The 23,443-nt window shown below is 41.3% G+C and overlaps 1 protein-coding gene across 1 annotated transcript in view; it reads left to right on the forward strand.

Annotated features, from left to right (window-relative positions):
- LOC135548370 (protocadherin-1-like) overlaps positions 1 to 4,901 on the forward strand; it is a 142,672-nt gene extending 137,771 nt beyond the window's left edge. The window contains exon 5 of the mRNA XM_064977901.1: positions 458 to 4,901. Within this exon, the coding sequence (XP_064833973.1) occupies positions 458 to 828 (371 nt within the window). The 3' untranslated portion in view covers positions 829 to 4,901. The remainder of the gene's footprint in view (positions 1 to 457) is intronic.
- The last annotated feature ends 18,542 nt before the right edge of the window (positions 4,902 to 23,443 follow it).

A 23,443-nucleotide genomic window follows, 5' to 3' on the forward strand; every position in this document is an offset into this window, starting at 1 on the left:
CTAGACACACAGTCGTAATCATTGCTCAATACTAATAGCAATGATTGCCCAATGCAGTGAAGGACTTCATAGAACACATTAACTACATCTCAGCTCCTCTAATATCAACCACCGGACTGCACATGCTGTAGCATCCATGTCACAGTGCATAGCAACAGCTACATAGCAACAGTTGTACTGTGCATGGTAACAACTGCAGGTTAATTAGCAAACACGGGGTTATGAGAATAACTTTCTGTTTTCTACTCCTCATGTTTTCTACTCCTCATGTTTTCTACTCCTCATGTTTTCTACTCCTCATGTTTTCTACTCCCGATTAGAAGTCACAGTAACCTTGTTGTTTATTCTCAGTCAACAGTGAGGGGCTATAACTGCAGTTAAACTCCCTCTGTTGTCTTTTTCTGTTAAACATTTGAACCTCTCTGAACATGGGTGTTTATCTCTCCTCTCCATGTAGATATGCGTTCCATTCCTGATGTGGCCATGACTGGTAACTGTACACAGGAGTGCAGTGAGCTGGGTCACTCAGACGCCTGCTGGATGCCTGGGCAGCCCTCCCCAGTGCGCAAGACCAGGAATCCCCCTAAACTCTCCACCTTCGTGCCTTACCAGGAGAGAGGGAGCCTGGGCCGCCTGGCCAACGGGAGCGCCAGGCTGGGTGGCGAGGAGTACCGAGCCAGCATACCGCCCTCCCGTAGTGCCTATTCCAACAGCGGCCATGCCCCTAGGCAGGACTGCCCAAAGGAGGAGGTGCCCCTGAGCATGGCCTCTGAGTTCCTGCCCACCTCCCCTCCTAGCCACACCCCCAAACAAGAGATCTACCTGTGAGAAAGCCCCACCTCCCACATCTGATTGGTGCACAGATAGAGGAGGAGCCACAGAGACACACCCACTTTAGAAAAAGAAACATGCTCTTAGAGGATCTGAAAAGTCCATTTATTGAAATAAATACCCATTCTGTAGGAAATATGGGATGTGATTTGTGGAATCATTGGTATGTGCAATAGGAGTTTTTCATTTTATTTATTTACATATTTATTGGTTTATTAATGTATTAATTAGTTAATGGATTTATTTATCGATGCAGTTTCTTTGAAAGCATTGGTTAAACACTTGTGGTAATATCACACTAAATCAACATACAATCAATCCCTAAAACACTAGTGATTTTCTTAGCTAAGCCCTAACCTGTTGTGATATGTTCTCTGGAACATCCAATGTGTGATCAGTGCCATAACCAGTTAACATTCATCTGACAGGCAATGAAGCCCTAAGGGTAGACTTAACATTTTGGATTAACAATCAAATGGAATGGTCTGTCTTAATGTACAGTACTGTAAATACATGTGAATGGTGTACACTGTATCTTGTATATATTTCTGTCTGGCTCAAGCTGATAAAAATAGCCTCAGAATTTTAGCATTTGAGCTTTTCTTTGCTGCTGCTGTTTAACACTTGATTGAAATGTTTTCCAAAAACTTGGACGGAGAGTGTGGAAAGGCACTTGAATGAATTAATCAACTACTCACAATCTCACACACACATCTGTGACCCCCAATCATGATAGAACCATAGCATGTTACCTCATGCTCCCTGGATAGCTATTAAGCCAGTGATAAGAGCTGTGTGGCAGCATTTAATGGGATAATGTGTGTTTCACTGAGCCTCAGCACTGTGCCCCATCTCTTTTCCTGGAAACAGTACACTTAGAGGCCATCACTCCTGATCACACTGATCTTTCCCAAACCCCTAGCACGCATTCTGATAGTGTTTGCCCCTCTCAGATTAGAGCCTCTGGTTCCCCACCTACACTGTAGATGAGAATATATATATTCTCTGTTCTGTGTGAAAAGCTCCTCTTCAATGCCTCCCTATGCCTGAATAACACTGAGCTAATCAGTTGCTCTCCACATAGAGGTCACCATTACATTCAACCCTGTGTCTCTAGCCTTGTTAGGTTTTCTCCTCACGATCCGCGTGAATTTCAATAGTTCTATCTCCGCCTAAGGAGTTATTCACACCAGTTTCAGCGCAGCACTTTTCAGTCCTGAGAGTCACTAAGGTGACTTAGAGTGCTGTGACTGAATTCCCCTGTCTCACAGAAACTATGCTTTTTACATTTACATCCTGATAGGTTTCCTTGTGTTGGTCTCATGTCTTTAAAGGAAGGCTACAGTAATCATCTGGGACAAATTTTTATTTTACCTTTATTTAACTAGGCAAGTCAGTTAATTAAGAACACATTCTTATTTACAATGATGGCCTACCCCGGTGAGGCTGGGCCAATTGTGCACCGCCCTATGGGACTCCCAATCATGGCCAGATATGATACTGGATTTGAACCAGGGACTGTTGTGATGCCTCTTGCACTGACATGCAGTGCCTTAGACCGCTGTGCCACTCAGGAGACCTTTTATTTTGGTGAAGAAGAAAAGTGGTCACTCAGGTCACCATTTTGTTTAAAAATAATTTACCTGTTGCATCCATTGCTGCATGTTATAAACAGTGATGACATGTTGCCATTTCAAATAAAGTTAAATATTGGTTGCAGGAGTCATATATTTTCAGTCCAGTTGACATTCATAGAGTCCAGGTTATGTTACGTTGTTAAGCTGTTAGCTGCTGTTCCTCATTTTTCAATTGGCAATTAGATAGAGGACATTCCTTTAGGCTACAGCAGCTGTCTTTGACAAATACTTATTTTCAAAGTCATTTAAAATCAGACATCTGGAGGACACAGGAACAGTAGTATGTAATTGGATGATGATAACGCCACCGGCCCGCCTCGCAGCACAGTAGCATTACTCATAGCTTTTGATTTGTACACTGATTCGATTCGATTTGTATCTCAGCCCCTGTTTTGACGACAGTGTATTTCTATAGAGAGAGAGACAGTGGGTCTGGTCTGAGCAAGGGGTGGAAGGGCCTGGAAGGGAATGGATGCTGGGCTCCCATAATTACTTTGTGTAATGAGTCCTTAGCCAGGGCATATGTGAGCATACAGCCTGAAGACAACACAACAGCCACATAATCCAAATCCATCTGCAAAACTACAAAAAGCGGTATTTTTATCTGGACTTACCTCATCCCACTGCCGTTGGCAACACATGTAGAATAATTCAACTCAAAACATGTGGAAATTACTGGACATGGCCATGAATAAATAAGGCAGGTGATTATCCTAGCCTTGAGGGGGAAAAGCACATTATGCTGTTTTCAAAGCCATTTAACCACTGAAATAAAATCCAGCAAGCGTCATAATACACGATGATGAAGCCTTTTGGTCCCCGTCGCAGACCCCCCCCCCCCCACCCAACCCCCTCTCAAAGCAGCTTCACTGAGCTAGAGCAGCGGGTGAGTTCACTGACCTGGAATTATTAATATGTGTGAAAGATTGCGATGAGTGATAAAGCCAACGTCATACAGCTCAACACTGGCTTTGTCTCCTATGCTCTGTCTGACTCCTTTCAGATTCGCTGATTCATCTGACTCCAGTCTGAATCTGGCATAAATCAACAGGCTTATCTCTTTACTAATCCCTTGGCCTGGCTGAATAACTTGGTGTGGCTTCTCTCTGGCATGTCTGAACAACTTATTTGACTGAAGCCCTTATTCAAATCAAACCACTGGGTTTGAGTGCTTACCAACACCAGTGTTTGCATACACATTATTTTTTCAGCCAGAATAACTGTGTTATACCTTTTTCTCTCCAGCCTATATCAATTAGTATGTTTGAATATCCTGAATCACATGGTTTTACCTGTCCTTTGAACTCATATTTAATTTATTATTTGTGTTGACTGCTCTCTAGAAAGCAGGATGGTTGTCAAGTCCTGGATCAAAGCATTAATAGCATGAAAACCCTTGATACACTCCACAGTATGTCCAATCATGTGTAGTTTGTATTTTTTATTTAACGTCAAGTTCACCTGAGTATCCTCTGCCTCTCTGTAGTGGTCTTGTAAGGTGATTGTGGATGTGGACTGATGGACATGATGAGATACTGGAGAATGGGCAAAGGAGTTTTCTCTAAGACTAAGGGCTGGATTCAATCCATATTGCCGAAGTATCGCGGAAGATCCTTGTTAAAATGTAAAGGGATTGCCGACATATGCAGCATTTACCGTGAATGCAGTCTCTGGAACATTGCCTATTGTCAGTCGTGCAATAAAGTGGGTCTTCAGCGCTACGGATTGAATAGAGCCTTAAGCCTCCTTAAATAGAAAATCAAAGTGAGCTATGACAAATCTCTCTTGAAAGTGTACTGTACATAGATCTACACATCCCCATGTGTGCTGTCAAGCAGGCTATGAGTTTAGCATGAATTCCAAAGATAATTAGTAGTGTTTTTGATGAGATCTTAGTGCTGGTTTTGGTTCAAGAACCCTCTCCCCAAGGAGCTGACATTCACTGCGCATTTCATCACCATCAGAGACAGTTTTACACAGTAAAATAAAGACAAGCTGCCTTGAAAGTGTGTCGTTGCAAGAGAGTACCAAGTTGTTATCCTAATTGTTGGTTATATTTATATAGAACAAAATGCTTGTGATGCCATGTTTTTGTACAGTTTTATGTACATGCAAGTGAAGCTTTTTAAAACGTATTACAAAAGCCGATGGCATATAAAAATTGTAATGTGTTTCTTGAGATGTGCACATTTTGCCTTGGTTGGATTGATCTTTGCTGAGTCGGTGTGAATGTGGCCGTTCTATGCCTGCACCGTAGTCCTTCACTGGCTCCCTGCTCCCGAGGACTTTATCAGACTTTATGTTGATCGTGAACAGTGGATTGTCGGATCCTACCTATTTGTTCAATTCCAATGTGTTCCCTTTTGTTCTGTTTTTGGCATGTTGAGAAAATTCCCTTGTAATAAGTCCTCAAGAACTTTGTAATAAAATGAGTCCAGGAAAAAGAATGCTTTCAGTGACTTATTGAGTGTTGAGTATGTTTATTGATAGAATAGTGGAGTAATTCTTTCCAGTAGTACATGTGTCAACTACGTTGATTGTGTAAATTAACTACAAATCCCATCACATGTAGCTGGTAGTGTTTTGTATTCATATAGCATCCATAGGTCATGACTCATACCCTCTACTCCTGCAGTTTGCAATTTTTAATTGTCCCCAAATGTTGTCTGAAAAGCATGTTCTCTCTCTCTCTGCTATTATCTATGGCTTTTTGGACTAGGTAGGTATTACATTTCAGCATTGTGTTGAACAAGGACTTACCTGACACCTCCAGAACCTATCTGGGCCTGAAAATGGCTCCTGTATAAGGACAAGCCATTGGATTTCAGAATTACACTGTAGTGATGACTGTCTATCAATCAATTATTAATGTGTCTGCGCTCTGCAGATATGAAGGAGACTCTCTCAGTTGAGGGATGTGCTGGCTCAGTGTTAGGGATATTATCAGATTTTAGGACTCATGAAAGTGTCCACATTGTTATTCAGAGAAGTCACTGTGAGAAGTCATGTGTTTTGCTAGACAACCATAGAGAGAAAGACCTAAGACCTCACAATAATCGACCATAAAATAAAGATAAGACTATGAAGATTGCACTGTAAAAAATGGATATCTTCATCCATACTACATGCAGTGGTTTGTATGTAAACAATTACTCCCCAGTCTTATGATGTATGCTATTAGAGCTATTTACACCAACTCATAGAATAAACACAAACTGGTCAGAGATTTTAAAAAACAGTGGTCAGAAAAGCACAGTGCAACCTCAAAGCGGACCATGGAAGTTGAGGCAGACCAAACTGACCCCTTCTGGATACTAAAGAAACTGCAATGTGAGCTTTTGGACACAAATAATGAGACAATCAGAGAGGATATGGAGGAAAGGTACAGTCATCCAAACTTGGGACACCCAGACAGTTATATATTGCATTTATTTTTCTCTCTCTTCACATCTCTATTCATTAGATTTCTCAACGTGAAGATAGAGTTCATGAATGCCATTAGATGACTACTGTTGGTGATACAACGTCATGTTACATATTGTGTTGCAGGAGTTCTAGCAGGGAAAACACTGTGATCCGGTAGCCTTTTCTTCAAGATTAAACTACCCCTTGGCTACTGGCGCTGTTGATCTGCCGTTGCTATGGAAACCTGGCCGCTATATCTCTCTTTCACCCACGCTCTTCTCCCCTCGCTTCGTTAAGTGCTTTGCTGCTGGCAATTAGAAATAAAACCAGCGGCAGGGTTGGCTGCTTTGAAACATACTCTCCAATTAAACACTGTCGAATAGAAATGTTTCTCAGAGCTACATCCTCTCTATATATAATACACCATTTGCCCCACAGCCATGTTTCTAAAGCCTGAACTGTGTGCTGCTTGCTTTGGAAGATGAATGTGTCCAAAAGCCATATTTCTTACAAATATACTAAAACAAATCAAATCAAATCAGTCACAGGCTCCGAATACAACAGGTGTAGACCTTACAGTGAAATGCTTACTTACAAGCTCCTAACCAACAATGAAGTTTCAAAATGAATAAAGATAAGAATAAGATATAAAAGTAACAAGTAATTAAAGAGCAGCAGTGAAATAACAACAGCGAGACTATATACAGGGGGTACTGATACAAAGTCAATGCGCGGGGCACAGGTTATTTAAGGTAGTATGGACATGAAGGTAGAGTTATCGAAGTGACTATGCATAGATGACAACAGAGAGAAACAGTGGAGGGGGTGGGGGTGGCACTGTAAATAGTCTGGGTAGCCATTTGACTAGATGTTCAGGAGCCTTATGACGTGGGGGTAGAAGCTATTTAGAAGCCTCTTGGACCTAGACTTGGCGCTCCGGTATCACTTGCCGTGCGGTAGAAGAGAGAACAGTCTATGACTAGGGTGGCTGGAGTCTTTGACAATTTTTATTGCCTTTCCCTGACACCGCCTGGTATAGAGGTCCTGGATGGCAGGACCTGGGCCGTTCGCTCTACCCTTTGTAGTGCCTTGCGGTCGGAGGCCGAGCAGTTGCCATAACAGGCAGTGATGCATTTATGAAATCGATCAAGTTTCAAGTTTAGCATGTTATTGTTCCAAATGCCATGTTAACAGAAGGGCAAACCATGCTATTTTAGGCAGTGACATGTTTCTAACACCATGTAATGAAATCTACATTTATTTTGGGAAAAAACTACTTTTCTGGTTGATTGATCCAGATGTGTGTCCTGGTAATGCACATGTAAACATTTTGTTTTTCTTTTTTCCCCCTTGGGGATTTATACAGTAGTTACAGTACTTACCACATGCAGATAAACATTCATTCAGATGTACCTTCAATTACAAATATTTAATCATGCATGACTGTTCTTTATACTAACACAGCATATATTTCAGTAAAGGTTTGTGGTTCGTAAACCCTGGTGTATAGTTGTAGCCAGCCATTTGTATTACTGTCTTATGTATTGCCTTCCATACACTAAAGATGTAATTGCTGCATTAAAATCAATGGAGCCATTTAAAGTGGATCATCATGACAGGAGTTTTTGTTTAAAGTCGATAACTACACTTGAGAACATTCCGCACAGCATGTCCTGCATAAACCAACTTCATTTTTTAAAACACACACACACATAGAGAAACACAACAGCACACACAAAAGCCACTGAGCACAGCCTGATTTACATTTGGTTGAGTTTTCAACTAACGTGAATTCAATGTGAAATCAACAAACATTTCACCATGTCATTGGATTTAGGTTAAACGTGAGTGAAAAAAGCCTAAATGTCCTGAAGTGAATTACTTTTTGCAAATCCAATCAGTTTTCCACGATGATTCAACATCACAATGATTGTTTTGGTTGAAATTGGAAACAACGTTGATTTAATCAGTTTTTGCCAAGTGGGAAATTGGTTCTATGAGGAAAAAACACATTTATCAGGCCTTTTCTAAAACGCATGAAGTTCAGCCTCTACTTTGGTGTGTCTATGAACGCTCTCTCCTGCTCGTGTAAGTCTATTCGCGCCCACATGATCTACAATCTCCCAATCATCTGTGATTCCTGAAATACCTGTGAGCCTTCTATTGGCTGTGACACAGCTCCCCTATTGTAGCCACAGACCACTCAGAGAGAGGTCCCAGCTCACACCCAACACTGTTCCCTGACTTATATACAACCATCACCACTAGACCCCAAAACATCAGGAATCAATCATGTCCAATTGACCACTGTCAACATTGTGTGTACAGATGGGATCCAATGGGATCACCCAGAGTCAGGTTCAGTCTCCGAGGCACTCAGCCAGGCCCACACACTCAAAGTTGTAAATTGTACAACTGAAATATTCACCAGTGAAAATGCAGACAGCGATGAATCTCTTATGACATTGGATTGTTAGATTGGAATTGTGTTAGCAGTCCGCAACATGTAGGCCTATTGCTTTTCCATGATGATTTTAAACTGTAGTATATCCTATTCCCAGTGGCGCGTATTCATATAAGCCAAGCTTCACCCCAAAAAAATGTTTAAAAAAAGTTAGGAAATAAAAAACATACTAAATAGTGTATCTTTTGTTTCTCTGTGTTCCAGAAATGTTCTTCAATTTGCAGAACTGAATTTATCTTACCTGAAAAAGCTGTATAGCCCATATATGCCTTATGGTTAAAAAGAGTATGACGCTGTTGCAGCCTGTCACATTGAATGCAAGGGAAGTTAGCAAGCATTTGGCCTCCTCTGATAAAACAAGTATGAAATAATAGCCAATTAGCGTTGAGCTACACTGAGTGAGCTCAGCTGTGAATGGTACTGGCACACCAAAAAAAAGTATCAAGGGAAGCGAGTTTGGATTTGGCTTGTTAACTAGCTGGCCTGGTGCAACGTTACCCATGAATCAAAGTTAGGCTAGCGAGCAAGCATTTTTGTCAGGTAGCCTAGGAAAACTAAAACTAAAATTGTGCATGACAGACTCACAGACCGTTTTGGCAACATGAAAGAGGAGACAGCATTGGCATTTCTCTATAGGTAGGGTGAGTCAACATGTTACTCTACTTATACGCACGCACGCACGCACGCGCACACACGCACACACACACACACACACACACACACACACACACACACACACACACACACACACACACACACACACACACACACACACACACACACACACACACACACACACACACACACACACACAGAGAAATCAGTTCCGTGGACAGCCATATCATATTTAGCTTATGTTGAATGGACTAAATTGTTTTTGTTATCTTTTAGTTGTCATTGTATTAGACTAAGCACATGTGATTAGATTATGTTGAAATGGTGCTGGAATAGTGGAGACATCACCTGTTTTCTTTGCGACTCTGTGGTTCCAAATCAATAGTTGTTTAGTAGTCCGAAAATGTCAGACATTAACTTGCTTGACTATAATGTAGGTCATTTAACTGTTTGGTACAAGTAATATGTTTTGTAGACTTCACAGGGCAGAATTTGCTCTCTGGTTTTGTGATAAAAAAATAAACATGTATATATATACAGTATATATATATTTAACCTTTATTTAACTAGGCATGTCAGTTAAGAACAAATTCTTATTTACAATGACTTTTGAGAGACAATGGGTTAACTGCCTTGTTTAGGGGCAGAACGACAGATTTTTACCTTGTTAGCTCGGTGAATCGATCTAGCAACCTTTCGGTTATTGGCCCAACGCTCTAACCACGTGTCGTGATGAAACAAAGGTGTGGTTGAATTTATTCTGCCACTGTTTCTTCTTATTGTCTCGGCCTTAGAGCTATACAGTACCAGTCAAACGTTTGGACACACCTACACATTCAAGGGTTTTTCTCTATTTTGACTATTTTCTACATTGCAGACCTCAACTATGAAATGATTCTTCAAAGTAGCCACCCTTTTTCTTGATGACAGCTTTGCACACTCTTGGCATTCTCTCAACCAGCTTCACCTGGAATGCTTTTCCAACAGTCTTGAAGGAGTTCCCGCATATGCTGAGCACTTGTGGGCTGCTTTTCCTTCACTCTACAGTCCAACTCATGTCAATCCATCTCAACTGGGTTGAGGTCAGGTGATTATAGAGGCCAGGTCATCTGATGCAGAACTCCATCACCACACATGCGCAGATCATCCATTCACCTACTCAGCATCTCGCAGAGACACGACGGTTGGAACCAGAAATCTCAAAAAGGACAGATTTCCACCAGTCTAATGTTCATTGCTCGTGTTTCTTGGTCCAATCAACTACATTTGTCTTATTGGTGTGCTTTAGTATAGGTTTCTTTGCAGATATTTGACCATGAAGGTCTGATTCATAAAGTCTCTTCTGAACAGTTGATGTTGTGCAGTGTCTGTTACTTGAACTCTGTGAAACATTTATTTGGGCTGCCATTTAGGAGGCTGGCAACTCAAAATAACTTTTCAGCTAAAGCAGAGGTAACTCTGAGTCTTCCTTTCCTGTGATGGTACTCATGAGAGCCAGTTTAGTCATAGCGCTTCATGGTTTTTGCGATAGTGAAAGAAAAAAAGTTCTGGAAATTGACTGACCTTCATGTCTTGAAGTAATGATGGACTGTCATTTTTCTGTGGTTATTTGAGCTGTTCTTGCCATAATATGGACTTGGTCTTTACCAAATAGGGCTATCTTTTTATTTTTTATTTTTTACCTTTATTTAACTAGGCAAGTCAGTTAAGAACAAATTCTTATTTTCAATGACGGCCTAGGAACAGTGGGTTAACTGCCTGTTCAGGGGCAGAACAACAAATTTGTACCTTGTCAGCTCAGGGGTTTGAACTTGCAACCTTCTGTTTATCACCTCTACCATGTCACAACTGATTGGCTCAAACACATTAGAATTAAAGAAATGTACTTTTAACAAGGCACACCTGTTAATTGAAATGCATTCCAGGTGACTATCTCATGAAGCTGGTTGAGAGAATGCCAAGAGTATGGAAAGCTGTCATCAAGGCAAAGGGTGGCTACTTTGAAGAATCTCAAACATAAAATATATTTTGATTTGTTTAAGACTTGTTTGGTTACTACATGATTCCATGTGTGTTATTTCATAGTTTTGATGTCTTCACTATTATTCTACATTGTAGAAAATAGTACAACAATACAGAAAACCCCTTGAATGATTAGGTGTGTGCAAACCTTTGACTGGTACTGTATATTACGGTGTCAAGGCATATGAATGAACATGTTACATGGTTTGCAATATGGCTTTTTTTGTCTGGCTAAGCTTGCCCGGTGATTTTACCCACTCACTGCTACTGACTATTCCCACTGTGTGCTGTCTTCTATCCGTTCCACTCCGTTCCCCCACAGGTTAGCTCTGTCTGTATTGCTTAATTGTTGTAGGATCTGAATACACGGTGCATTAAGGAGGTATGGCTGCAATCCCCAATTTATTGCAAACAGCTAATGTTAGGCCATTGTAATTCTGTGTCTTGCTGCAGTAATCAAAAGATGACGAAATCACCTTACATAAAAAAAACACAATACATTTTTGTTGCAACAAAAACTGTTACTGAAATAATTTGTTTTCACAGTACTTACCGATTCAGAAGACATCCATTCACATCACATTAAAGTTGATTAAGTATTACAAAGTGACTGTTAGCCTCAATTTCCACTCCTGTGGCCTCCAATCACCGGCGGCTGTTGGCACCTTAAATCATGGTAATGATAGTAATAGCAATCATAGTAACAGTAAATCATAGTAATGGCTGGAATGGAATCAATGGAATGGTATCAAGCACATCAAACACATGGCTTCCATGTGTTTGATACCATTCCATTCACTCCATTCCAGCCATTATTAATAGCCGTCCTCCCCTTGCCAGCCTCCTGTGCCTCCAATAGGATATTGTCACACGCAAATAATATTGCACAAACAAGTGATTCTGTCCTGGATTTGATTAGCATAGTATGCTTAATTAATTACTTTATTGTGTATTTCATATTTCTTATTCTTATTTCTCGTGTGCTTTTTTCTAGTAATACAATGTTATTGATTACTGCATTGCTGAGTTTTGAGTTTGCAAGAAAGGCATTTCACTGTACATGTGCATGTGACATTAAAACTTAAAACATATCAGGGCCAACAGTTTTCAACAGGCAGCAAAAGGCAACATCAGCTGTTTGTACAGTAAAGTAACAAAAAATTGTGTTTTTGCATGCAGTTCTCCTCCATTGTACTGTTTGTAAAGAACAAAGTGAAACAGTACAGCTCTAACATCACTACAGATCCCACTTTAATGAATATGACCACACTTGAATGAATTCAATGCCCTGTGATTCAGACAGACCGATGGGATAATTTAAATCTCATTATGGGGTCTATGTAAGATGTTTACATTCTGTTTTTTTATCGCCCTCTACACAAGGTTTAGCATTATAAGTCATACAGGGTTATCAGCTATACGTTAGGGATTAACGTGCAGTACTATAGCCTGTATAACACTACAGGATCTCTGTGTCAGCTGGGAGAGCTTGCTTACCACCCCTCCCTGCCTGCCGTGGCCTGCCTCGCAGGATACACTTAAACTGCTCCACATTTACATCTCTAAACCTGAGAAACATGACACTTAGGCATTAATCTAATGAACCACAACTATAAATCCAAATGGAATTAGCGCTGTGTACCTTTTGCAAAGATGTCGTACTTTGCAGTCACAATGTATGCAATAACACAGACAGGCTCAGGATATATGGTTCTGACTCTCATCATCTGGTCTTTACTAACATACTTTCAGAGCATAATATTCTCATGTAGTGGAAGCATGAGAAAAGGTGATAATCGCGACTGGTGACTGGCTGGTGTGGGAGCACAGCGTGATGACTCAATCACGATTTATGGCATTGTTTGAATGGTAGCCCCTCTGTGGGCTATCACAGGGGTCAAAAACACCAGAACTGTGTCAATTTCAATGAAGAAACGTTCCCACGGAGGTCCTGGGGTCACTAACGCCAGGAGAGGTACGATGACTGACAAAACCTTGAATTGACTAAATTAATGTTACTGTGTGAATTACATAGTCATGTTAGTATTGTTTCAAGAGTTCATAAAGAGTTATGCATTTTGATATGCGTTAAGTGCTATGGATTTATTCTTACAGAGAAACTGTGTTATTCTGTTTGTTGGATGACAGATAGTTCAAAGAGGAGCGACATACGGTGTTGAGGTGTGATGATTAGATCCAATAATGTGTGTGTTGTTTTCATGCCTTTGTTTGAATGTTTTGGGCCATGCAAAGGGTTGTTATTTAGAAGATGGGAGGTACTGGGATTTGGCACTCTGGAAGAATAAAATATGGGATTGGTAAACCAATCTCCTGATGCATGTCATAGTGGTGAATTATCTAAGCCATTAAGACAGGATATTTTGTATTCCTTTTATCATGAAGATGTCTCATATGTACCATTTGTTAATTGTAGTCTTATTGTGTAACTGTAAAAAATCAGATTACTTTTAAATGGATAGTCCTCACATTTCTGAATAGTATTCCTTGAATTATTATTTGGTGAAATGTCTAATGGTAAATGTTATTCACAATATAGCATGTATGCTCGCAACCTTGGCTATACCCACTGGATACGATTATGGGCCTATAGCATTCACATAATAATTGAGTCATATTGATAAATATAGTTTATTATTATTCAACATAATGGAGACCCCACAAACCTACATAATGGTTGGATAATTTCCAGCAAACTATCAATGATGACTCACCAGTTGATGGGGAATCATATATTACACATCCTCATAATGCATACCCATAGAGGTTCATAATCTACCATCAAAGTTCATTATGTTCTACCTCCATAGTCTTGCTTCCTCTCATGGCCATTTGGACTCACCTCATCATGCTGTCCCCAAGCCTCATATAATGTATTCACAGTTCCATCTTATAAATTCACAGTCACCACAGTGACATCTGAAGAGCTACCTACTCTACGCTCTTGTATCAGCTACAGGCTCTGTCAGTGGCACTCCACAGACTCTTAATATCAGCAGCCGATTGATATTAATCTCTTCCAACAGCTGACCTGGCTCCTCTGGAGTGGCAGACTCTAACCTTTAGGAGTGGCTGACCCATATCTTCAGGGACAGCCAGGTTGGACTAGGAGATGAGACTGAGCATGTACTCACAGTAAAGCCACTGAGTTCAAGAGATGCCCACGGCTGTCAAGCCCTCTGAGCTAAGCCCGCGCCTCACTTGATGGTCAGTCATCTATTTCTCCTCCTTTGGTCAACGGTTTAGTTTCAGCTCTGTGGCCAATAATTTATTTCTAGTCTCATGGTCAGCCATTTATTTCTGGCCTCATGGTCACTCATTTATTTCCGGTATTGTGGTCAGTCGTTTACTCTATTTATTTCCAGCATTGTTGTCGGTTACATATTTTTGGTTTTGTGGACCATGATGGAACCTTGTGCTGCAATACAGTGTGGTGTTTAATGTATCTATGGGAACCATTTTCCTGCTAGCTTTTATTAATCGGAAGGGAACTTTTTCAATCCAGTGGTGTTTCTTTGAGAAGTGATTGCTTTATGCATCTCTCTAACGTCAATATGCCTTCTATATCCCACTTGTCCCAAACCCCATACATGCGGATACCACACCTAGGTTAACTGATGCCTCCAGAGATGCAACCTCTCTTATCGTCACTCAATGCCTAGGTTTACCCCCACTGTACTCGCACCCTACCATACCCTTGTCTGTACACTATGCCCTGTGTCTATCCTACCACAGCCAGAAATATGCTCCTTTTATTCTCTGTTCCCAAAGCACTGGACGACCATTTCTTATAGCCTTTAGTCGTACCCTCATCCTACTCCTACTCTGTTCCCCTGGTGATGTAGAGGCTAACCCAGGCCCTATGTGTCCCCGGGCAGTCTCATTTGTTGACTTCTGCAACCATAAAAGCCTTGGGTTCATGCATGTTAACATCAGAAGCCTCCTCCCTAAGTTTGCTTTATTCACAGCTTTAGCAGCTTTAACCCTCATCACTTTCAAACGATCCCTAAAACACTTATCAGACCTACAGTTGAAGTCAGAAGTTTACATACACCTTATCCAAATACATTTAAACTCAGTTTTTCACAATTCCTGACATTTAATCATAGTAAAAATTTCCTGTCTTAGGTCAGTTAGGATCACCACGTTATTTTAAGAATGTTAAATGCCAGCATAATAGTAGAGAGAATTATGTATTTCAGCTTTTATTTATTTCATCACATTCCCAGTGGGTCAGAAGTTTTACATACACTCAATTAGTAATTGGTAGCATTAGCCTTTAAATTGTTTAACTTGGGTCAAACATTTCGGGCAGCCTTCCACAAGCTTCCCACAATAAGTTGGGTGAATTTTGGCCCATTCCTCCTGACAGAGCTGAAGTCAGGTTTGCATGCCTCCTTGCTTGTACACACGTTTTTAGTTCTGCCCACAAATTTTCAATAGGATTGAGGTCAGGGCTTTGTGATGGCCACTCCAATACCTTGACTTTGTTGTCCTTAAGCCATTTTGCCACAACTTTGGAAGTATGCTTGGGGTAATTGTCCATTTGGAAGTCCATTTGCGACCAAGCTTTAACTAACCTCCAGATGAGCTTCAACGCCATATAACACTCCTTCCGTGGCTGCCAACTACTCTTAAATGCTAGTAAAACGAAATGCATGCTATTCAACCGATCGCTGCCCGCACATTTCCGCCCGACTAACATCACTACTCTGGACGGTTCTGACTTGGAATAATGTGTACAACTACAAATACCTAGGTGTCTGGTTAGATTGTAAACTCTCTTTCCAGACACACATTTAATAGCCCATCCAACCAACTACCTACCTCATCCCGATATATATATATATATATATATATATATATATATTTGATATTTTTCACACCAGTATTTCTACTTGCTCTTCATCTGCACATCTATCACTCCAGTGTAAATTGCTAAATTGTAATTACTTTGCCACTATTGGCCTATTTATTGCCTTACCTCCTGACTTCAACTGCACACACTGTATACAGAGTTTTCTATTGTGTTATTGACTGTATGTTTGTTTATCCCATGTGTAACTCTGTGTTGTTGTTTGTGTCACACTGCTTTACTTTATCTTGGCAAGGTCGCAGTTGTAAATGAGAACTTGTCCTCAACTGGCCTACCTGGTTAAATAAAGGTGATTTTTTTTTGATGGATATGTACAGACAGATAGTGTAGGATTGTGTCCACTAAGTGGTGTATATAAGCTTAGGTCTCTGGAAGTGGATACATGAACAATTGGACAGCAGCAGCCTTGTCTGTTGAAGTGTTTGTTCAGACAAGAGGAAGAGCAACGTGTTAGCTCTTAGCTTTGTGTTTATGGAGACAGTTGGGGAGTTCAAACAGCAAAACTGTGATTGGTTGATGCCTGGCTAATGGGTTTGTAAAGATGTTTGTGGGGGATACAGATGGAGAGCACTGCGTTAGGTTGGGGATGCTGTACCTGCCAGAGAAAGCAGAATAGGCAGCTCCTGCAAAAAGGACAGACAGCCTACATGATGGAGGGGAGAAGGGATTCTCATTTAAAAGATGAATGCTGACAGGGACATTCCCAGAGGACCTGTTCCTTCTGTCCAAACGGAAATCAAAAGGAGCAGCGCTTCTGATTAACTACATACCTGGGCTGTTAGGCAACTTTAGATTAAACTATTTCTACAGGTGTGTCTGTATCATAGAAGCTCATCAGAGGAGGAAGGGGAGGACCATCCTACTTATCATTTTTAGATAAAACTATACTAAATATATTCACATCACCAAATAACTGTTTTAAACACACTGTTTTGAATGAAGATCTACAGTAGCCTCGTCAGCACCCTCTAGGGTAGCAGGAGGACAGCTAGTTTCTGTCCTTCTCTGGGCACATTGACTTCAACAGAAAAACTAGGAGGCTAATGGTTCTCATCACTGGTTGCACAAGTACCTAATAGTCATACTTGAGTAAAAGTAAAGATACCTTCATAAAAAGTAAAAGTGAGTCACCCAGAAAATACTACTTGAGAAAAAGTTGAAAAGTATTTGGTTTTAAATATACTGAATTAAATATCAAAAGTACATGTAATTGCTAAAATATACTTCATTATGAAAAGTAAACGTATAATCATTTCTATTCCAACCTCTTGATAGTACCCATCCCGGATCCGGTATCGTGAATACAGCCTCAGGCTCATTAGCATAACGCAACGTTAACGATTTATGAAAATCGCAAATGAAATGAAATAAATGTGCTAGCTCTCAAGCTTAGCCTTTTCTTAACAACACTGTCATCTCAGATTTTCAAAATATGCTTTTGAACCATAGCAAATCAAGCATTTGTGTAAGAGTATTGATAGCTAGCGTAGCATTTAGCGTAACATTTAGCGGGCAACATTTTCACAAAAAACAGAAAAGCATTCAAATAAAATAATTTACCTTTGAAGAACTTCGGATGTTTTCAATGAGGAGACTCTCAGTTACATAGCAAACGTTCAGTTTTTCCTGAAAGATTCTTTGTGTAGGAGAAATCGCTCCATTTTGTACATCACTTTTGGCTACCAAAACAAACCGAAAATTCAGTCACCAAAACGCTGAACTTTTTTCCAAATTAACTCCATAATATCGACTGAAACACAGCAAACGTTGTTTAGAATCAATCCTCAAGGTGTTTTTCACATATCTCTTCATTGATACATCGTTCGTGGAAGCCTGCTTTCTTCTCTGAATTCCATGGAAAAATACTTGCAGCTGAGGTTTGCGCACCAATTTCGGCGCAGGGCACCAAGCGGACACCTGGTAAATGTGGTCTCTTATGGTCAATCTTCCAATGATATGCCTACAAATACGTCACAATGCTGCAGACACCTTGGGGAAACGGCAGAAATTGTGGGCTCATTCCCGTCGCATTCACAGCCATATTAGGAGACATTGAAAAACAGAGCTTCAAAACTTTTGCTCATTTCCTGTTTGAAGTTTCATCTTGGTTTCGCCTGTAGCATTAGTTCTGTGGCACTCACAGATAATATCTTTGCAGTTTTGGAAACGTCATAGTGTTTTCTTTCCAAAGCTGTCAATTATATGCATAGTCAAGCATCTTTTTGTGACAAAATATTGCACTTAAAACGGGCACGTTTTTTATCCAATAATGAAATAGCGCCCCCATAGATTCAAGAGGATTTATAAAAAGAAAACCAGATGGCATCATTTTCTTGTTTTTTACATTTACGGATAGCCAGGGGCACACTCCAACACTCAGACATAATTTACAAATGAAGCATGTGCGTTTAGTGAGTCCGCCAGGTCAGAGGCAGTAGTGTTGACCAGGGATGTTCTCCTGTTAAGTGTGTGAATTTGACCATTTTCCTGTTCTGTTAATAAAAGCATTCAAAATGTAACCAGTACTTTGGGTGTCAGGGAAAATGTATGGAGTAAACAGCACATTCCTGCCGACTTCCGGAGAACGTCCTCCAACCTATCTGAGCTCTTGCAGTATGAACTGATATGTTCAGTCAATCAAAAGATCAGATAATTAATCTAGTACTGTAAGCATAAACTACAGCTAACTAGCTAATACTGTATTGCATAAAGTGTGGTGAGTAGTTGACTCAAAGAGAGAAAATAGTCAAACACTTTTGAACAGATGAATTACTTCAAAAATTAAGGACACGCAGCAGAAAAAGAGAGGGAGAACAAGCTATGTTTCATGGTATTTTTTTTACATGTTAATTTATTTACCTTTCACTTACTTAGCTAATGCAAGCTAATTTAGCCTACTAAACAACCACACTAAAACAGAGAGGAATGCTATTTATGTTAGGTAGCTGACTAAGGCTATCCAGCACTGCAAATCTTCCAAGCCAAAGTAAGCTTTCGGTTTTATTAATTTATTGCCACTGGAGCCTGCCAGTGCAACTACTAATCTGCTTGCTGTACATTGTACTGCGTGATTGTAGACATTGGATTGTTGGTTTACTAATGTGTTGGTTGTAGTTTGTTGACTATAACATTAATATGGTGACAATATGGTGACAACGATGTAGGCTGTGTAACGGTTATGGTAAGAAGGTTTGGATTGGAGAGGTTTTTGCTCCTGCTCACAGACAGCTGTTGTGTTGTGCACTGAAGTCCACAAGAGAAGAGAAAGGGTGAGAGGGGAAGAAGCGAGAAGGAATTACACCACAAGCATAGGTGATGATGCTTTGGCTTCTATGAAAATGGACTGTGTTTGTGGGTGATCAGGGGTGTATTCATTCTGTCGATTTAATTGCAAAAAATGTCCTAAATGTAATGAAACGGGGAGGAACCTACATAATTTGTCCAATAGAAATGTTCACTCGACCTGTGCACCTACTGAATGTTATGATTATAATTAATTTGTAGGCTAGGTTGTCTCAACCTCAGATACAGGGCATTTGTGAAAGTATTCAGACCACTTCACTTTTTCCACATTGTTACATTACAGCCTTATTTTAAACATATATATTTTATTTAAATACTCAATCTACACACAGCACCCCCTAATAACAAAGCAAAAACTGGCTTTTAGAAATGTTTGCAAAAAAAACAAAACTTTCAGGCCCTTTGCTATGAAACTTGAAATTGAGCTAAGGTGCATCTGTTTGATCATCCTTTGATCATCCTTGAGATGTTTCTACAACTTGAATCGAGTCCCCATGTAGTAAATTCAAATGATTGGACATGATTTGGAAATGCACACACCTGTCTATATAAGGTTCCACAGCTGACAGTGCATGTCAGAGCAAAAACCAAGCCATGAGATCAAAGGAATTGTCCGTAGAGCTCCAAGACAGGATTGTGTTGAGGCACAAGAAGGTTCCATTGAAGGTCCCAAAGAACAAAGTGGCCTCCATCCTTCTTAAATGGAAGAAGTTTGGAATCACCAAGACTCTTCCTAGAGCTGTCCGCCCAGTCAAACTGAGCAATCGGGGGAAAAGGTCCTTGGTCAGGAAGGTGACCAAGAACACAAAGAAGAACCTTCCAGAAGGACAACCATCTCTGCAGCACTCTGCAGCACCAATCAGGCCTTTATGGTAAAGTCGCCAGATGGAAGCCACTCCTCAGTAAAAGACACATGACAGTCCGCTTGTAGTTGTAGGAACCAAGACCATGAGAAACAAGATTCTCTGGTCTGATGAAACCAAGATTGAACTCTTTGGTCTGAATGCCAAGCATCACGTCTGTTTTTTAGTGGCAGGGACTATCCAAATGTCGCAGACCCGTAGCACACACGTCTGTAGCCATGAAGTGCTTTGAAAGGCTGGTAATGGTTCACATCAACACCATTATCCCAGAAACCCTAGACCCACTCCAATTTGCATACCGATCCACAGATGATGCAATCTATATTGCACTCAAAACTGCCCTTTCCCACCTGGACAAAAGGAACACCTATGTGAGAATGCTATTCTTTGACTACAGCTCAGCATTGAACACCATAATACCCTCAAAGCTCATCACTAAGCTAAGGATCCTAGGACTAAACACCTACCTCTGCAACTGGATCCAGCACTTTCAGACGGGCTGCCCCAAAACATCTGCTACACTGATCCTCAACGCTGGAGCCCCCCAGGGGTGTGTGCTCAATCCCCTCCTGTACTCCCTGTTCATCCATGATTCCATGGCCAGACACGACTCCAACACCATCATTAAGTTTACAGACTACACAACAGTGGTAGGCCTGATCACGGACAATGACGTGACTGCCTATAGGGAGGAGGTCAGAGATCTGGCAGTGTGGTACCAGAATAACAACCTATCCCTCAATGTAACCAAGACTAAGGAGATGATTGTGGACTACAGGAAAATGAGGACCGAGCACGCCCCCATTCTCATCGACGGGGCTGTAGTAGAGCAGGTTGAGAGCTTCAAGTTCCTTAGTGTCCACATCACCAACAAACTAGAATGTTCCAAACACACCAAGACAGTCGTGAAGAGGGCACGACAAGCCAAACCCCCTCATGAAACTAAAAAGGTTTGGCATGGGTCCTGAGATTCTCAAAATGTTCTACGTACATAGTTGAATGACTGACAACAAAATCACACAAAAATGATCAATGGAAATCAAATTTAGCAATACCATGGAGGTCTGGATTTGGAGTCACACTCAAAATTAAAGTGGACAACCACACTACAGGCTGATCCAACTTTGATGGAATGTCCTTAAAACAAGTCCAAATGAGGCTCAGTAGTGTGTGTCCTCCACGTGCCTGTATGACCTCCCTACAACGCCTGGGCATGCTCTTGATGAGGTGGCGGATGGTCTCCTGAGGGATCTCCTCCCAGACCTGGAATAAAGCATCCGCCAACACCTGGACAGTCTGTGGTAGTCTGTGGTGCAACGTGGCGTTGGTGGATGGAGCGAGACATGATGTCCCAGATGTGCTCAATTGGATTCAGGTCTGGAGAACGGGTGGGCCAGTCCATAGCATCAACGCCTTCCTCCTGCAGGAACTGCTGACACATTCCAGCCACATGAGGTCTAGCATTGTCTTGCATTAGGAGGAACCCATGGCCAACCGCACCAGCATATGGTCTCACAAAGGGTCTGAGGATCTCTTCTCGGTACCTAATGGCAGTCAAGCTACATCTGGCGAGCACATGGAGGGCTGTGCGGCCCCCCAAAGAAATGCCACCCCACACCATGGCTGACCCACCGCCAAACCGGTCATGCTGGAGGATGTTAGAGGCAGCAGAACATTCTCCATGGCGTCTCCAGACTGTCACATGTGCTCAATGTGAACCTGCTTTCATCTGTGAATAGCACCCTCATGGAGTCTGTTTCTGACCGTTTGAGCAGACACATGAACATTTGTGGCCTGCTGGAGGTCATTTTGCAGGGCTTTGGCAGTGCTTCCCCTGCTCCTCCTTGCACAAAGGCAGAGGTTGCGGTCCTGCTGCTGGGTTGTTGCCCTCCTATGGCCTCCTCCACGTCTCCTGATGTACTGGCCTGTCTCCTGGTAGCGCCTCCATGCTCTGGACACTACGCTGACAGACACAGCAAACCTTCTTGCCACAGCCCGCATTGATGTGCCATCCTGGATGAGCTGCACTACCTGAGCCACTTGTGTGGGTTGTAGACTCCATCTCATGCTACCACTAGAGTGAAAGCACCGCCAGCATTCAAAAGTGACCAAAACATCAGCCAGGAAGCATAGGAACTGAGAAGTGGTCTGTGGTTATCACCTGCAGAACCACTCCTTTATTTGGGGTGTCTTGCTAATTGCCTATAATTTACACCTGTTGTCTAATCCATTTGCACAACAGCATGTGAAATGTATTGTCAATCAGTGTTGCTTCCTAAGTGGACAGTTTGATTTCACACAAGTGTGATTGACTTGGAGTTACATTGTGTTGTTTAAGTGTTCCCTTTTTTTTGAACAGTGTATATATTTACATCTTTCTTCACATATCTTTTATATATTCTCTTTTCCAGAAACTCAACTTCAAAACACTCTCCTGCAACCGGCCTCACCAATTTAAAAAAATATATTATTTACCTCAAATCTGAAAGCCACAATAGAAGCTAGCCAGAAGCTAACTAGAAGCTAGCCAGAAGCTAACCAGAAGCTAGCTAGAAGGTAACTAGAAGCTAGCCAGAAAATAGCCAGTTTACTGGCTAACCCGGTTCCGGGTTGGAGCGAGCGGTCGCATCTACACTTCGGTCCGCAGGTAGTATAACTTTTCATTACATTTTCATTACATTTCATTATAGTACAACGGTTTGATTTGTCTAATCTTAGCAATTTCTTCTTAGCTAGCTACATAGCCGTCTTTGCATCAAAGATAATTGCGTAATTATCGTATTTCGTCGTCCTAACGTAGTCTACACTGCTATCTGCCCAGCAGCTAGCTAACGTCCACTAGCACTGTAGAAACTATTACACTCAACTGAACAACTCGATTAGTGTAGTGTTAGCTAGCTACATAGTTGTCTTTGCTGTCTTCGTATCCAAGATAATTGTGTAGTTTAGAGTGTGTAGACTTAGAGTGATTATCTTAATTTACCGAGGTTAGCTAGCCAGCTATTTGTCGTCCTTAACGTAGGAGATACTGCGAGCTAGCTAGCCAACAGCTAGCCAACGTCTACCGAATTGAACCTAGCAACCCGGTCAACATTCCGCTTCGCTCCACAGGTAGTATCACATTTTCATTTCACTTCATTACAGTACAACTGTTTGATTTGTTTGATCGTAGCTAGCTAGCTACATAGCCGTCTTTGTATCTAAGACAATTGTGTAGTCTAGAGCGATTTTCTAGGTTAGCTAGCCAGCTATTGTCGTTCTTTTAACGTAACGTTACGTAATCAACACTGCTAGCTAGCCAGCTAGCCCCCGAATAGCAGCACTGTAGAAACTATTACACTCGACGGAACGACTTGATTAGTGTAGTGTCAACAACGCAGCCACTCCCAGCTAGCCTACTCCAGCAGTA

This window comes from Oncorhynchus masou, chromosome 11 (assembly GCF_036934945.1).
Source record: "Oncorhynchus masou masou isolate Uvic2021 chromosome 11, UVic_Omas_1.1, whole genome shotgun sequence".
Classification (NCBI taxonomy): Eukaryota; Metazoa; Chordata; class Actinopteri; order Salmoniformes; family Salmonidae; genus Oncorhynchus; species Oncorhynchus masou.